At 43.5% G+C, this 12,557-nt stretch overlaps 1 protein-coding gene across 5 annotated transcripts in view; it reads right to left on the bottom strand.

Moving 5' to 3' along the window:
- The window catches only part of HAO1 (hydroxyacid oxidase 1), a 65,017-nt gene extending 54,190 nt beyond the window's left edge, over window positions 1-10,827 (bottom strand). For 2 of the 5 annotated variants that reach the window (XM_048842543.2, XM_048842540.2), the window contains exons 1-2: window positions 10,223-10,827; window positions 8,329-8,360 (exon numbers count right to left, since the gene is read on the bottom strand). Coding sequence is in view for 2 of the 5 variants with exons in the window: in XM_048842544.2 (XP_048698501.2) it covers window positions 6,596-6,732 (137 nt within the window). In the remaining 3 variants the exon portion in view is untranslated. Of the gene's footprint in view, window positions 1-6,595; window positions 6,774-8,328; window positions 8,361-10,222 lie in introns of those variants that run through there. The other 3 variants (XM_048842541.2, XM_048842542.2, XM_048842544.2) reach the window with 2 other exon arrangements.
- Window positions 10,828-12,557: the final 1,730 nt, after the last annotated feature.

Raw genomic sequence — 12,557 nt, 5'->3', positions numbered from 1 at the left:
CTCCCGCAGTATTTCTGGCCAGGAACAGATGCAGAAGTACCCAAATCTCTCTTTAAAAAAAGCTGATTTTCATGAGATTTCCAGCCTAAATTTGCAGAATCAGGAGGCGTGGCTGTTTATAAACATCCACATTTTAGGAGAATAACCTCAGTTCCCAGCCCCTTGGACTTCTACTGTCACTATTACATGGCTCCTAAAAGTGAATATTCTTTGGTTTCCTTTTTTGATACTTCTCCCCTTTAAACGTTTTCACAGAGCAAGTTCTAGACCAGGGGTGGGCAAATGCCTGAGGGCCACAACGGGGAATAGAAATTGTATGGCAGGCCATGAATGCTCACAGAATTGGGGTTGGGGTGTGGGACGAGGTGAGGGCTCTGGCTGGGGGTGCGGGCTCCGGGGTGGGGCTCGGGATGAGAGGTTTGGGGTGCAGAAGGGTGCTCCATGCTGGGATTGAGGGGTTTGGAGCAGAGGAGGGGGGTCAGGGCTGGGGCAGGGGGTTGGGGAGAGGTACAGGGGTGCAGGCTCCGAGCGGCGCTTACCTCAAGTGGCTCCCAGAAGCAGTGGCATGTCCCATCTCTGGCTCCTAGGTGTGGAGCAGCCTGCGACCCTCCGAGCAGGGCCGTGCCGCGGCTTCCGGGAGCCACGTGGTGCAGCTCCCCAGCAGGAGCTCACGGGCCGACTTAAAACAGTTCGCAGGCTGGGTGCGGCCTGCGGGCCGTTGTTTTCCCGCGCCTCTTCTAGACAGATGTTGGACCAATGCTCATGTTTCAGCAGTGGTTTTACAAGGTCACCCATTCTTATGAAATAAAGAAAATGACACATTTGGCTCCTCCAGCCCTGGAACAATAGCATTTCCTGGACATATATTCAAGACCATGTATACTTTTTTTTAATAATCTATTGAGCACCCCCACCCCTTTCTTTTTCTCAAGTTAATATAGCCTGCACAACCATGTGCTGTGATCCGCGGTTCTAAACTGTCAGTCGTTGGGATGAGAAACCACCACGATACATCTCAGTGATATGGAAAGTAGCTTTTGTGATTTCACTGGCTATGATGGTCACTTGTAATAACAAACTATCATTCTGTAGTTGTTAAACTCATCTTATTGTTTTATCTTAACCAATGTGTTTGGATTAGAGTGGAGGGGAACTCCATTTAGAATAGCAAGGCTGGGGCATATAGGATTTCCTTTGATGAAAAGGTCTGTCTATGAGCATGCATTGTTCTGTAGCGTGCTGGACAGGACAAGACACACATTTCTGGGGGAAGATCTGGGACTGGGAATTAGCGGGTGTGGGCCTATATGTAATTAAGAAGTGACTGGTCAGAGCACTCACCTATTTAGCTGGGAGTGAATTTGCATGCTGAAGTCAGTGTGAACAGGCCAAGAGGCACTCCAGGCCAGAGATTTTAGGGGACACAGCTGTTCAAACAGTCCAGATTGTACCCTGGGGACGGTCACAGTGGCTTGCTTCCAAAGTTGGTTTAAAAAAAAAAAGAGGAGGGAGGAGGAATTTCTTTTCTCTCCCCCCCCCCTTATTTTTGACATTTGAATTCCATTGAAATTTCAAAACCTGAAAAATTTCAATCAGTTCTATATTTGGTTTATAAAAAGAGAAAAAAATTCACTGACATTTTCCCCTATTGGTTTTTAAATTTCAGTATTTTAAATGTCATTGAATTGTTTAAATATAATAAATTTTAACCAGCTCTCCTTTGTTCCCTTTAAGTCGGTGCTAATTAATGCCCCAGCTCTGTGCTGCCAGATAAACATATTGTGAAATCAAGCTTCTTATCCCAGGCAAATTCTAACTCATTCTGCTACCTTCCTTCCCTCTACAGCTCTGCACTTCCTGTCATAAACTGTCACGGCTGGTGCTGTGCCCTGTTCAGCAGTTACCCAGAGGAAACGTATTAGATCTCACAGGCTGTTTTGAATTTAATCCGTTTATTTTTTTGCAAAGCACTTGGAGAGCCTTAGATGACAGACATCACACAAATGCAGCCAGCGTATCCTCATTAAAAACCTATAAACCTTTTGGGGAAAGACAGGTGGAAATTTCCAGAGATTTATTCAAACAAGCCATGTAATAGTGGGTATGTCCACCCCCTTCTCTGGAGATCCCTCTGCAGTAGAAATAAGAAAATATTTCAATCACCCTTTGCTATCGATGGGGAGACAGCATGATACACATGTTCAGAGTAGATTCTTTAATCTCCCAGTGCAGCGCTGTGTGGACACAGTATAGGGTTATCCTCCAGCAGCAGGCACTCAGCACTGAGAATTTACACCTGACAGGCTTAAGGAAGATGCTGACCAGAGTAAGTGAGCACAAGCCATAAATCACCCCCACTTCAAACATACCCCTTGAAGAGGGAGATGCCAAATGAGGTGACTTGCTGCTACTCAGTGAAGTACTTTGGCTTTCCAGAGGCAATGTTCCTCTTTGTTCCTTTGAACTTCTATCTAAAATACAAAACATTCCTGGCTTTTTTTTTTTTTTAACTGAATATAAATACCTGCTTGAACCTGACTGCATTCTCAATCTTCCCCAACAGATATGGCCAGTCACTTGAATTACCTTAATACCTAGCCACAAGGCAATGATCGTTTGCTGTGGCTTTGGTAAACAAGCAGTCGTTGTTCCATGTAGGTGTTCCTGAGTGTAATGTCTCTTGTTCCAAATGCCTTTGGAAAGTCCATGGCAGAGTGTGTCACAACAGGTTATCAGAGATTTATTCCCCTCCCCCTCCGCTCTTCATTTAAAATGCTGAAAGAAGAGATTTTAGATTGATTTCTTGAGTGCCATCAAGCCAAAGACACCCTGACCTTGTCCTAAAATCCATTCTTTGTTCGTCCTGATTGGTAATTAGAAAACTTTAGGAGTGAATTTAATCACCAGGCAGCACAGCCTTGGAAGGACACAGTGTCGTGAGATAAAAACAAATGCAAGGTGAAAAAGGTCACGTTCTGTAAGGATGACGTGCTCGGACATCCCAAAATCTTCTCTGACCTTAAAAATCTCACCTTTACAACAATTACCACCATGTTATCCCAGGGCTCTGAAGGAACAGTGAGCTACTGTTAGCAATAAAGTCCTGACATTGGAATGTGACCCCTGGTTCTTATTGCAATACAGACTCATGTTCCTGATCAGTGTTAACAATCACTTAAAAATCAAAGAATACAAGAAAGTTACTGTGACTAGCATAAGAATTGATCTCTCGTGGAAATTTATACTCTAGGTGAACTGATATGTCAAGAGCATCTGAAGTTACTCAAACTTCTCATTGCTTAAAAGCGAAAACAATTATTTTTTAATCCATTATATGTGCGTGCCACTCCTCCAGAAGCACACATGGTCCAGACCAAATTACCTGTGTCACATCCCAAAGTAATCTCTCTCTTGCTAGTACATTCATTGATAACCATTCTAATCATTTGTCACTTAATGCAGCCATTGAGTTGATAAAAAAATAAACTGATCCAACAAAGTAATTCACATTTAAAGGCACCAAAACTATTTACTGCATGTACCTAAATAATTGCATCATGTACCAAATCAGCAACCTGTGCATTTCCCACACACTTTCCAAGTGCTGATTCGGTCTCAATTTTGTGCTGTTACTTTGCAGTTAAAAAAAACCTGAATTTTAAAGCCAATCGGTCCTGACTCCTTTGTCTTCAAGGTATAAGGGACATCTGTGCTTTTAGGGTAGGGTTTTCAAAAGTATTGGCTTAATTCTGCCTCCATTGAAGGCAATGGGAGGTTTAGGGGTTTCATAAATAAAGTTCAGTGTTAATGAATCTTTGCAACACTAACTTTGTGAGCTGAAGAAGTAAGATTCCTTTCTCTCCCCCCCACCCCAGCCCGAGAACCCAACACTCCTGAGCCATAATCCAGCCACTGAACCACAAGACCATCCGTCCTTATTCAGCCTTGTGGCTGAAACATATTTGACAGCCTTCTCCATAGGCCCCAAAACACAACGGGGCAGAACCTCTGCCGGTGTGAATTGTCAATGCTATGTAACAGGCACTCTTCAGAATCCTGCAGAAAAACATCATTGCGGTGAAGCTCAGGTTGCAGACACTTATCCATGTTTCGAGTGCACGTTACCTTTCAAAAACATTAGAGTTTAAAAATACTTATACACACTAGAAATCCAGGAATGCAGTTAAGGTTGCACTTCTCAAACAAAGCACCCAAACTACATTAACTTTGTACCCTTAGAGATGCCAGATTACTACCTTTCCTGATAGCTATGCATAGATAAGGGAATGGGAGTATTTCATGTTCTCAAGGTGCCTCTATAAGTTCTAATAATTACATATACATTAGCACACAACCAGTGGAAAACTCTTCGATTTTACAGTGTCACAGGAGCAGGTAAGTAGCTGAGGATCACCTAAATGGAGAATGAGCATTCTAATAGAAAGGACTTTTTTAGCTTCACATGTTAAGTATAATACAGCAGGATGGCCTAGCGACTAGAGCATTGGACTGTGACGCAGAAGATGTGAGTTCTATTCCCAGCTCTGCCACTGGCCTGCTGGGTGACCTTGGACAAGTCATTTCACCTTGCTGTGCCTCAGTTTCCCCAGCTGTAAAATGTGGATAAGGATTTCTACCCTCCTTTGTAAAGGAGCATTTGAGTGTTGAATAGCACCATAATGGAGCCAGTTTTTCTTAGTATTAAACCACAACTGCTGTTTTGGGTTTTTCCAATAATAATTCCCAATAGTAAAGACTCCTCCCTATAAAAAGTAACACTGAAAAAATATACTGGCCCTGCTTCCAGTCCCATTGACCTCAGTGGGAACACCCATTGTTAATGGAGTTTGCATTTCATCCTTTCTAAAAGCTGATATAATGGTATTTACTCATCCAAGGTTATTAATCCCATATAATGCAGAATATTTGTTACATATGAATAGGCCAATAAACACTTGCAAAGGAAAAAAGTGAGCAGTTATTTGTGTGAGCCTTTTGGCTGAACATCCTAAGGAGACTTCCAATTAGTTGAAGACTAATTATTTTTAATAGAGATAAGCTATCTGCATTGTCCTGTGATGTAACAGGCAGGGTCACACCTGTTATGTCTTCCATAGGCATTAGTTATACTCTGTATGTTATAGTGATAATGGGGTGTCTTGTGCCCATCAGGAAACAAGGATTTCATTAACATCTTGTCCCTTGTTATATTAAATGGCTAAGTGTGGTCCAAAAATTTCAAGTTAAGTTAAGGCTGGTTTTCTTCTGTTATAACCACCACCATTAACATCTTTTTAACCTTTTATTAAAGATACAGAAAAAGGAAAAACAGTTTCAGCATTAGAAATACAAAATGTTAAGAGTAAGGTTTTCATTTTAGCCATTTCCCTTATTCTCTTCCCTTTAGCTGCACAGAGTTGTTTATTGGGAATGCCCCTCTTTGTCTGTCTTTTAGACGTAGTAACTGGCCTTTTTTGGAGAAAAGGTTAGTTTAGATGATCTGGTGCCATCATTGAAGTCTGATCCTGGTTTGTTTGTTTTTTTAAGACGAAACATGACAAACACACACTGAAAAGAGAACAGCAAAGATAGAAAAGCAGCTTTGGTCTCTGGTGTGTTTTTCAGACTCCTGAGCAGTGAAGGTAAGCCAACCGAATTTTCTAGCATAGACCAGGCCTAAGAGAGACCACCACCCAACAAAACTGGTTTCTGACTACCCAACAGTAATGGCTGGCCTTTGTAGAGATGTCTAGCACGTAACCCAGCCACTCAGACTGTGCACTAGGTTTTGTGGTTTGCCCCTGGGGGCACCAATAGGACACAGCTTTGATTCACCTGCCCGGCAGGAATGCACGTCATTGGTCATCTGAATAACTGAGTGGAGGAGCAGTGATTCACTATTTTGAGATATGATATAAATCCCCTTGAATTTCATCCTCGCAAAGAGAATCTGACGAAGGTTGAAACTGATCTAAAGATTGTTGCCTACTGCTGTTAGTACATTTGTCTGAGTCAATAAACATGAGTGTCAGTTACCCGGGGTTGCAAATTTGCTGGAGTGCAATCCAGTTTTGAAGTTTTCCCACATCTCTCATTAGCCCGCCGGAGGCTGAAACGTGGAGGCTGAAACATACCCTGATGGCAGATGTGTGAAGACGAGTGTAGAAATTAAAATCTCAATTAGCAGATTAAATACTGCTTATCCCAGGGGTGATCCAAAGCACACTGAAGTCAATAGGAGTCTTTCTACAGAGTGCAGTGGAAAATCGATCGGGCTCCCAGTAAGAGCTGGTCAAAAAAACACTGTCAAAAATATTTTCCATCTTTGGATGGAAAACTTCGGGGGTTTTTTGTTATTAAATGGAAATTTTCAAGAAATTCCGTGTTCACAAAAAGTGTTACTTAAAAACTAATTTATTTTCTCTTTTCAAAGAAAAAAGTCTATGGAAATGAACAATTTTTCATTTCTGGTTTTTTTTGGGGGGGGGGGGGCAAGGGGGAGGGTTTCTTGCTGGAAAAAAAATTATTTCCCAATCAGCTCCACTCCTAGTAAAGACTTTCAACCCGTTAAAGAGTGACTCTGTCTTTTTCCTACCTTGAAAATGCTGCTACGTTATCTGCTAATGTCTGTTGATTGTCTGCTCCTGACCGGTAATAGTCGTACACTGCTTTTGGAAGAACTCTCTTGGCATATTGTTCAAAATCACCCACACAAACTGGTTTTCCAGACATTTTGCGGACCCCACAGGATAAGTCTCTTCTTACATTCCACTCTTTTTAAGGTCTATTTTTCGGCCTGTAAATAATTAATGTGTGACTTTTCCAAAGTTCAAGTATCTGAATCATTTGAATTGATTTTTTAAAATGTGCAAACAATCCTGGCACATCTGGACATTCTCTTTGGACTTTGCCATTCTGTTCTGATTCACAATTTGAGGGACGTGCCCAGTGTGTTCAGGGCAGATCCAGACTGCAAAAGGTCTACAACATGGGGAAAAGGAAAAGCAAGAAATAAAAAATGAATAAATAAGCAAAATAAACATATTGGCACTTTACGGATGCATGAATTAAAATGCTTAACCAAGGCTGGTCCCTCGGGTCAGGGACTCTGTGTGTGTATGCGCGTGCGTCTTGTTCAGTGCTCTAGACCTTGTCAGTGCTAAAGACTAAAAAATTCTGATCTAGGCAGTTTGCAAAACCAGCTCCAAATCCAGGTTCAAACACCCACAAACGTAGAGGATTCTCAGATGTCTACAGGTAAGGCCCCTACTCAGGAGATCTGGCCTCAATGCCCAGTTCTACCACAGGTTTCAGAGTAGCAGCCATGTTAGTCTGCATTTTCCACTGAATGTATCCGATGAAGTGAGCTGTAGCTCACGAAAGCTTATGCTCAAATAAATTGGTTAGTCTCTAAGGTGCCAGAAGTACTCCTTTTCTTATTAGTTCTACCACAGACTCCCTGCCCCTGGGTAAGTGACTTTCTCCCTGTGGCTCAGTTCCCCCTTTGTAAAATGGGATAATAATCCTTCCTCTCTCCCACCCTGTCTTGTCCACTCAGACAGGAAGAGACAATACGTGCCCCAAAGTACTTACTGTGTGTCTGTACAGCACCAAGCACTGTAGAGTCCACTTCTGTAACATAAATATATCCCACCTCTACTGATCACCCGTAACACGTAAAACTGGCCCCTCACTACTTCATTGACCAACACCTAGATCAATGGTGCTGTGCTTCCTTTTTTCCCCTGCAGCGGGGGCTGTGAGCAGCGGAAGCCTCTGCCCATTCCACCACTGCAGACACAAGCTCAGCGGGTGGGGGCCAGTCCTGTGAGAACCCCAGTGGGAAGAAGGCTGAATGCCCCAGCAAAAGGAGAGGTTGTTGAGGGGGTCAGAACAGTGAGTGGAGGGTTGCTGGGGGGGGTTTGGGGAGGAGGGGGTGATCTTGGTTCTCTCACTAGCTCTCCTCCCCCACCCATCAACTCCTGGTGGTCTCTTCCCTCCCCCCATGCCCAAACTCCATGCTCACCCACATTATTAAGACCTCACCAACCCCAGTTCGTTTGCCGGCCCGGCCCTTATCCTTAAATCTCTCTCCATACTGGGAGGAGCAGTGCATGATAGGACTAGTGGTTTCTATGGGTTGCAGTCTCAAAATAAAGATTAGGCAGGATTCTACTTTTGGCTTTTATGCATTTTAACAGATAACATTTGCATTTATTTTCAAACGACACCTAAAGACATTGTCTACAAGTAATGATTTGCAAAGTCTTGTTGAAACTGTGCAATCAACTGAGATTTATGCCTTAGCTGGAAATAAAATGAACTCACCTAATAGCTGTTATTTATCCAAAACGTAATAACTGTAAAACAAGTCAAGATTTAGAAATTAAATCATAGTACTTTGACTATATAACATTAATTTCTTCTTACCAGCTTGCTAAAGAGAATTGTAACTCACAAGCACAATGTATCTTAACGTTTTCAAATTTCTTGCTCTGTGGGTGTCGGTTATTAATGATGAAGATGTTTTCCATTGCTGTTTGGGGTAGAGGGAGAAATCTAGAATTGAATTAAAATCTTATCCTTCCAAGTCATAGGATGAGGTACAGTAGAACTTTGAAGGTTACCTACAAGCTTGGTAGGTCATATTTGGGTCACCATAGGTCAACATAGGGCCTGATTTCTCACCGCATGACTGCACTATTGAAGTGACACCCGCTTCAAACTGGAGTAACGTGCTGATGAACCAGGCTCTAGTATCTACTTGTGATGTGCTATCCAATCAGGAATTGCACGTAATCAAAAAACAAAGCCAGCCACCCAGTCCCCTGGCCATTTGCATTGTAGAGTGGCTTTATGTTTCTTTAATGAGGCTTCAAAGTAAATAAACAAACAAACAAAACTGAATCACAATACTTCCTAGTACACTGTAATGTGATACAGACTGTTTTTTAAACCAGTGCCTTTGTCTTGTTTTAAAGGTACATCTTTTTTTATGGATACACTGTCCAGAGTATAACATCCAACGATGAGTGAGAAAAACAATTCAGCAGGGATTTTCTAACATCTTTTAAGAAACACCTTAGGGATCAGAACAGGATGGGTAGTGCTGACCATACGGTCAGTCTTGGGAAACATTTAAAGAAAGCTTCAGCACTTAGAGAGAAAGCTGTATGTCTCTAATTGCTTTTCCCATATGAAGAGAAGATTAGTCTAAGAGACTTGCGAGAGAGAGGTTTATGCTTCTTATGGGTATTCATCTGCTGAGAACTTTCATGAGAGGAATTACTGGAGATGAATATTAACGTAGGTATAATTATACCAGGAGATATTTTATCTAAAGAATGGAGGTCACACATCCATGTCAATTTCCAGCAAAATCCAGAATGGTTTAATTGACATCTCTCGCCCCTCATGATACAAAATTGGAGCTGTATCCTACCTTTTTTATTTCAAAAGCATACAGTCTATGCTAAACAGGCTATCTATCCCAATGCACACCAGAGAACAAATACTGTGTGATAGCCAGGCATTTTAATACAGGCAGCTGCATTCAAAGGTACTTTGTATGTCACTTTATAATCTTGATAATTTGCCCCAAAACTGGTGAAGATAGCTTAGCTGCTCCACTCTTCCCAAGCTGTTCATGCCACCTCCCCCACCCACTACGTCTTTTCATTAGTCACCCTCACATAAATGAGACTACCTTTATGTCACTAAGTAGTTATTTGGTGCACAAGCCAATGCTTCCTCTCCCATACTATGGGACACAAACTCACCACACACACAAAACAGGGGAGAATGCTCAGTCCAGACTGGCTAAGAAGGTAAACCTAGGACCAAATTCTGGCTGCTCTTTGCACAGAGCCATATGCCGGAAAATCCTCAAGGAACAGGAGAGACCTTCCACCTCAGTTTTAACCCCCCTCCCAAAGCATTCCACAGCTGTCCCATGACAGGCAACCAGGGAAGGACACTCCTGGTTGGAGCCTCAGTATAAGAAAACGTGGTCCACACGTTCGTATGTATAGGCTACCCTGACCCAGCAATGGGGACTATGAACACACCTCAGTCAGATCATTCATGTTCCTAGCAGAGATAAGGTGGGTAAGGAAGGCTAATGGGCAGGGCTGGGTCGTTACTGGCCACAATTCAGTAGCACGTTGCTATTTCAAAGGTTGCATTTGCAATATCCATGCATTTCCATTATGGAGCTACTTACGCGATAGGCTGGAATTTGTCCCATGTTTTTGATGTAGATGTAATCTATATATCTTTCTGTACATCCTCTGATTATAGATGAACATTCAGCAAGCAGAAAAGGATGGCTACATTATTTCATGTTCATTTTCACAGCAAATAATTCACTCTGCTGTACTGTGAAAAGATACGCTATAATCCCAGCAAATTGCCTTGGAGGTGGAACGAAATGCTTTTTAAAAAATGTACTAAATGTATAATCGCCCTTGGTGCTCTTTCCGTCTCCCCAGCAGCCCTGCTTTCACTGACGTAGGTGTTAGAGATGTCACTCACACCAGCCTACAGAACATGTCGCGAGGCACCATTGTTTAAACACGCCCTCTTCCCCAAACAGCAATGCTGTAATGATGTCAGGCGCAGAAGGCATCAAGCACCTTCTGAAGGTGTCCAACTAATTTGAGAAGGAGTTTGATATATTGTGAATGTTGAACAGTGCATTCATGCTACCACACACGAATGCCATAGACATGCTTCTGAATAGCATAGTTAGGATGGGATGAGCAGCTTTTTCAGTGACATCACCTCCTAGCTTAGGGTGGCAGTACACCTCTACACTTAGGGGCTCACGTTATGTCTTGTGTTGGGAAGGCAGCAGGCGATATCATACATCGGTGTCCCAGATGCCATGGGCAGCTCGAGACTGATCCGTATCTGATTGTCATGTACCCCATCAGGATGAGTCTGCTTCATCCACTGGGAGCAACCCAAGACCATCAAGTAGAGGGTGGGGCAGCTCAAGCCAGGGAGGCAGGATACATTTATGTTGCCCAGCAAAGGTGCTTTGAGCTTTCTGCATTGGCTGTGAACACGTTATCCCATCCGGCTTCTCAGCACATGAGAACAGGGGGGTTATGAGTCTGCCCATCCACACTCCTTATTCTTAAGCAGCGCAGCTGTCCTCTTAGGCTACAGATGAGATGTATAAGGTGTGTGGTTACTGCTACCTGATCATTTCTGACCGGGGGGAACCTCCAAATTTATTACAGAGCACATCAAAAACTGGTTGTCTGACTATAGGTCTGATCATTTGGCCTCTTGCAGGTACAGCCCGGTGCACCGGACAGCCTCCTCGCTGCATCGGACAAGATATATACGCTAGCTCTGACATGGCTTCCTTGTAAGTAATTGGCTCCTTTATTTTAACGAACCTATGCACTTGCTGTCCTGCAGGATGAACGTCTCCTTCTGTCTGCTTAATGAGACCTCCGCGGTCTGAGCTTTCACCTTCGGGAAAGGCAATGGCATTTTGAGGCTCAGCAAAGAGCTCGCTGGACAAAGGCAAAGACGGCTGATAAAAGTCAAAGAGCAATCCAACTGAAACATTCAGATGTAATTGGAGGGGTCGAAAGGGGACAGAAATCAAGGCAATGTTAACATCCTATTCTGCAGCTATCACTGCTTCTCATTTGTTCCCCTGGCAGACACTGGGGAGTTACCATGGGAGTGACACAGCAGTGAAAGATTAGCCAGGCTGTCCACAGAACGCTGCCCTTTCCCAGGATTAAAGAGACAGTGAAGACAGAAGTCATATGTTCTTTTAAAAAAAATTATCATCCTTGTTTCAAGCACCTTCAGTGATTAAAAAGGAGAGGCTGTTCTATTCAGGTTCTTAGCGAGGGCTCTTGATCACTGAATCAGAGTGATATTAACGCTAGGTTTCCCTATTTATGCTCTTTGTTTACTTTTCACTCACCTTGGCTATGAAGTCAGACAGGCCTGGTTCCTTTAGAGCATAAAATGCTTTCACAACAGTATAGTAGCTGAGTTATTTCCGACCACTTTTTGGCAGAAGCTGAGCTTTCCTTTTTCAAGGCTGAAGTCCAGGTCCTCTGCAAAGCTGGCCTCCCAAAGTAAGGTCTGATCCATGCAGCCAAGCAGCTGGGTCTGGCAGTTGCTTTTAACCTTGGGGGTGGCCAAATTAGGCTGGAGCATGGTTTAGTTCAGCCCATGTGGATGGGGTGAGGCACCAAATTGGGCACACTAGTGATAGCACCCGCTGGAAGGGGGGGAACAGGGTCAGGAAATGTTGTGAGGTTCACATCAGAGCCCTCGTCTAAGCAGCCACTTGGGGATGCAGGCTCTGCAGGGGGTGTAGCTGCCCCGCCCCACAGATCTTGGGGCTCCTCAGGGAACCCCCAGTCCTGCAGAGAGTTAACACCTCTGTGCTACTCCCCAGACTCTTCCTGAGTAGCTGGGCTCCCTGAAGAGCCCTCGTGTCAGAAGGCAGCTATCCTGTGATTACACAGTCCCCACCCACCAACTCTCACAGCTTTTCTCTGATCAGCCTTTAGTGTGGG

Source organism: Caretta caretta, chromosome 3 (assembly GCF_965140235.1).
Source record: "Caretta caretta isolate rCarCar2 chromosome 3, rCarCar1.hap1, whole genome shotgun sequence".
Classification (NCBI taxonomy): Eukaryota; Metazoa; Chordata; order Testudines; family Cheloniidae; genus Caretta; species Caretta caretta.
The sequence above is the reverse complement of the archived record's forward strand: the minus strand, read 5'-3'. Positions and strand labels throughout refer to the sequence as shown.